Consider the following 5,548-nt stretch of genomic DNA (forward strand, 5'->3'; position numbering starts at 1 on the left):
GCTTTCACCTGTCACTTTCATGCATTGGAAAAGGAAATGGCAACCCAATCCAGTGTTCTTGCCTGGAGAATCCCAGGGACAGAGGAGCCTGGTGGGCTGCTGTCTACGGGGGTCGCAGAGTCGGACATGACTGAAGTGCCTTAGCAGCAGCAGCATTAAATGTCACCAACAGTTTCAAGGGGTTCACAGGTCATGAGGATCATTCAAGCATTTCTTAATAGCCCATGAATCCCAACTTAACAGACTTGGTTTAAACCCCAGCTCTAGTTAGCTGCTGATGTAGGCAAGTTCTGTGTGACAAAAGTTTACGAAAGTTTCTCTTCTGTAAAACGAAACTAATAATATACCTAACTTATAGCACTGTGTACATTAATACAGGTAAAGTGCTCAGAATAATGCCAGGCATATTTTGTTTGTTACTATTAATAACACTATTATTGTTGATGATGAGAACTCTCTGAGGGGAAAAAAAAGGGAGAGTACCATGGTCACTTCAGACTGGAGAGTACTGTGTACTATTAACCCATATATTCTTGAGCCACATTAGCAGAGTAAAAGATCTAGTAGAATGAGACCACCACCACCAAGAATCTTCTAAAGCACATCTGATCAGTATCTCCTGAGTGTATGTGACCACAAAATTCTCTTTTAAAACTTGCAGAATAACTATAAATTTATCACAAGATAACAGTATTTCTAGAAACATGTTTGGAAAAGGTAGTTTGCTGCTGGTTTCTCTGTTTAACAAAGGATATCCATCTAAACTATTTTGAAAATTTTAGAAGCTATTAAAAAGCTTTTAATTATTTAAATGTAACTTGCTATAACACATGTTTTTGAGTAACAATTCTCTGCCTGTTACAAATTAAAATACAAAGTTGCCAAAGCAAAATAAACAGAACACACACATACTCTAACAGAAACAACAAATGCCTTCAAGAGCTAAGGGAATATTATCCTGGCATAATAAGAACAGCCTCAGGGCTGAGGGTATGATTAGTTTATTTGCATCCTACCTTATGTACTAACAGTGCATGTGTGACTAAATCAAGACTGCAAAGAGATGAATTACTTTTCTCCTTGACTAATACGTTGTTGGATGTCATTTCAGCCTGGGTGAGCAGGATTAATAGTGTACTTAGTAGATATTCTTAATTACATAAGATGTCAGTAAGAGCCCTTTTTAGATACAGACCAGGGAGATACGGAAGAAAACGACCTACGCCTATATGATACTTTTATTTTGCTATAACCAAAGGCAATGGATTCAAAAGTATGCTTAAGTTCTTATGGAAGGAGAGAAAGGTATAATGTTATACAAACCCTAGGTTATTTATTTTATAATCTAAGTCTCAAGTTCTTAGGGTTTATTTAATCTTGGTCTTAAAAAAGATATGGCTGTATTTTGATGCAAAGGGAAATATAATACTTCCATATGAAATGCCTCAAATCTAAAATGTATACAATATTTTCATAAGATACAATAAAGTGACAGTTTTTTGAAAAAAGATGGAATATACAGATATACTTGAAAATTATACAAAAGATTTCCTCCTTTTGATCTAACGGAATTTTTGGGGGTACTTTTGGTTGTTTTTGAGGAAGTGAGAAGACATTAATTCAGATACCCCACATTAATTAACAAAATAATTTCTGATGAAGTTAACAGTCAATGTATATTGCCCTTCTATAGTTATTTATAAATTTCCATTTTAACACATTTCTCTGAATAATTTTTACATATATAATGTAAAATACATTATATATCATAATCAGCAAACTTTACCTCCAATGCTGTACTGAATTTGTCCATTCTTCCAGACGACCAAAATTCTGTGATGTCCAGTGTCTGCTATTACCAATCTATTAGAAACATGGTCCACTGTTATTTTGCCAGGAAACAGCAATGGTGAAGGTGGCAAGGAATCTTTATAGAGTTTTATTCCAATTTTATTAGCTCTGATCTGTCCCCTGTCTTTGTAATACTTTAAAGCTATTGAAGTATATAAAAATAATTTCTCTTTATGTCCTTCTCCAATCAAAGAAAACAACATGTTTCCACGGGGTCCGAGTATGATCAGAGTTGGCCAGCAGGAAACTTCTAGTTCTTGCCAAAGGCTGGCATCTGCATCATTAACCACAGGGTGGGTGATGTTGTATCGAAGAACAGCACTCCTAATGTTATCCAGGACTTTTTCATTTGGAAACTTGGCCGAGTGAACACCAACAATCAGAAGACCATCTAAATGCCAAAAATTAAAAGTTGAACATTATTAAGTATTAAAATTTGACTATCACCATCCATATATTAGGGTTGGGGTCATTAGTAAGTATAAACAGATAAAAAAGATAAAAGATAGGACTAAATTAGTATCTTCAACTGTATTTAAACTCATGAATAAAAAATTAACATTTAAATCTAAACTCAATCTTGATAACTACATAAAAACCACATATGATCAAAATCATGTAGCAACTTTAAGTTTAAAACCCTGTGTCCTTTATCTAAAGCTTTAAAATAATTTTTTATTTTATTAGAAAGATGTTGAAATTTTGTAACCTTTTCCCACCTATTTTAAGCTCCTTTAAAATTCACAAAGACTATGATTGCTTTCTGCTGGTACTGATTGTCACATTATCCTCTTAAATTTTTCTGATCTAACTACATCATAGATTAACAGAATGAACAGGAACAAGATGTTTCCATAAGGTCCTTGACTTATTTAAAATTCCTACTGTATAGCTCTTAGAACAGACCATATTATAGACAGCAGAACTGCTGAAAATTAAACAATATATTTCTTTTACCTAATCAATACAGCATGTCAAGAAAATAATACAGAAAAAAAAAAAAGTATGAAGTGTTAGGCTAGATTCAGAGAAAAACTCAGTATTGACTACCAAGGTGATAGAGGTAATAATAGCCATGTAAATTAGAATCTCCCAACATATTCATTAAAAACTATACAAACCAGTATGAAGAAAAAATAAAACCACACAAATTGGGAGGTCTAAGTACCAGACAGCCCATCCTTCCATTACAACTAGTAACTCCAAATCAAAGCACATACACAAACACATGCCTGACGACGGAGAATAGTAAACAAAAGCAGGTAGACTGCTAGAGAGGGGTCAGAACTTGGAAAAGCAAGTTACAGGAGGGCGAGTTTTCAGCTGTATTGTTTCCCCTTTCACAGCTTTGCACTGAGAATGGACCCCAGTGAGCCTGTGGAACAGTTTCAGATCTATTATACACGCAACAGGAATCTTAGAAGGAGAGGAGCAAGAGACTGGGGCAGAAAAAATACATAACACCAGAACTTCCAAAATGTGATTAAAGATATAAATTCACAGAATTCAAGAAGGTTAGTACACCTTAAGGAAGAGAAACTGAAAGAAAACCATGCCTACACACATCATTAAGTTCTGAAAACCAAAGATTAAAAAACCCACAAACGTCTTGAAAGCAGCTGCAGAAAAAAAAGACACGGTGATGAGTGGCGCCTGGAAAACAAGGCAGAAGGCAGTGGGGGAGTGGGAAGGCCTGCACACTTGCAATACACTGTACGTCAGATACGCAGCAATAAAGTTCTTTAAAAAACAGAATAAGCTCCCTGAAGTCAAATTCTGGCTTTACTACTTGCTAGGTTACCTCAGGCATGGCACTAAATCTCTCTGTGTATCAGATTTTTTATTTGTAAAATAGGAAAATGACAGTAAATTGCCTCACAGGTCAGCTTTGAGGGTATAGAGATAATCTGTATAAGACATTTAGCATAGTACCTGCTGCTGCTGCTGCTGCTGCTAAGTCTCTTCAGTCGTGTACGACTCTGTGCGACCCCATAGATGGCAGCCCACCAGGCTCCCCTGTCCCTGGGATTCTCCAGGCAAGAACACTGGAGTGGATTGCCATTTCCTTCTCCAATGCATGAAAGTGAAAAGTGAAAGGGAAGTCACTCAGTCGTGTCCGACTCTTAGCGACCTCATGGACTGCAGCCTACCAGGCTCCTCCATCCATGGGATTTTCCAGGCAAGAGTACTGAAGTGGGGTGCCATTGCCTTCTCCAGCATAGTACCTAGTACACTGTAAAACTGTAAAACCTCAACAAATGTTCACTATTATTATTTTTTTAAGTAATAAGTACAAAGATAATCAATAAAAGAGAAATAGAACATTTTCTATGTGTCAAAAGAAATTAGTAATGTAAAACAGGAAAAAAGCATATCATGTTGAGAAACAACAAATAAAACCTAATATACAAAATAACACATAACTATACATAATAATACTTAAAAATAAATGTGAATGGGTTTAATTCATCTATTAAAAAGATTCGGACACATTCTATACATCAGAGACACATCAAAAACAAAGTGAACCAGAAAGCAAAAAATAAAAATATGGGCAAACATATGTGGGCAAATGAAAGGATAGGAACAGAAGGGTGTAATTCTGGTAAGTAGGATATATCTGGGAGAAGGAAATGGCAACCCACTCCAGTATTCTTGCCTAGAGAATCTCATGGACAGAGGAGCCTGGTGGGCTGCTGTCCATGGGGTTGCAGAGTCGGACACGACTGAAGCACCTTAGCCTGCATGCATGCATTGGAGAAAGAAATGGCAGCCCACTCCAGTGTTCTTGCCTGGAGAATCCCAGGGACAGGGGAGCCTGGTGGGCTGCCGTCTATGGGGTCGCAGAGTCGGACACGACTGAAACGACTTAGCAGCAGCAGTAGGATATATCTGACAAGGTAGATGTCAATCCTCACAGCATTAAACAAAGGCAGAAATTTTTTCATGTGAGAAGCATTTACAAACAAAGATAAAGGAAGCAACTTGATAAATCAGACACACTCTGATAATAAAAAATACACTTTCCTCTCAAGTGTACATGGGATATTTATAAATACTGATCACAAAGAAAGGATTATAAAGATTACATTCTAAACCACAATACAGTAAAGCTGGTATTATTAACAAAAAAATTATCTTTTGTTTCAGAAAAACTCCACTATTCTTGCATGTTTCTCCTTTACTCCTACACTAATACCACTTACAACACTGCTGACACCAGATGGGTGGGTGTTTCCCCCACACTAGGCAACTGTTTGCAACAACTTTTGGGTTCTCAATTTTAACACTAGGACAGTCACTCACAAGACTGCCCTCCCACTTCTGATGACAACAGCAAGTCATAGGTCCCCAAGCTACCCACACTTCTGTTCAACTTGGCTACAAATCAGATTTCCATGACCCTTCCTTTGGATTATTTGCTACAATAACAGAACTCAGAGAAACACTTATGCTTTACTGGTTTATAGTACAAGACTATGATAAAACATACAGCCAAGCATCCAGATGGAAGAGCGAACGTAAGGCGAGGTATGTGGGAAGGGGTGCAGGGCTTCCACGTGCGCTCCCAGCCTGCCACTACCCCAGCTCCTCCTGTGTTCCCCAACTTAAGTTCTTTGAGCTCTATACCCTTGGAAATTTTAAAAAGGCTTCATCACAGAGGCATGGTCCATCATTAACTCCATTTCCAGCCTCT

At 37.2% G+C, this 5,548-nt stretch overlaps 1 protein-coding gene across 1 annotated transcript in view; it reads right to left on the minus strand.

Annotated features, from left to right (window-relative positions):
* The window catches only part of NHLRC2 (NHL repeat containing 2), a 61,683-nt gene that overhangs the window by 38,568 nt on the left and 17,567 nt on the right, over nt 1–5,548 (minus strand). The window contains exon 3 of the mRNA XM_010859302.1: nt 1,787–2,242. Coding sequence (XP_010857604.1) covers nt 1,787–2,242 — 456 coding nt within the window. The remainder of the gene's footprint in view (nt 1–1,786; nt 2,243–5,548) is intronic.

This window comes from Bison bison, unplaced genomic scaffold (assembly GCF_000754665.1).
Source record: "Bison bison bison isolate TAMUID 2011002044 unplaced genomic scaffold, Bison_UMD1.0 scf7180017864456, whole genome shotgun sequence".
Taxonomy (NCBI): Eukaryota; Metazoa; Chordata; class Mammalia; order Artiodactyla; family Bovidae; genus Bison; species Bison bison.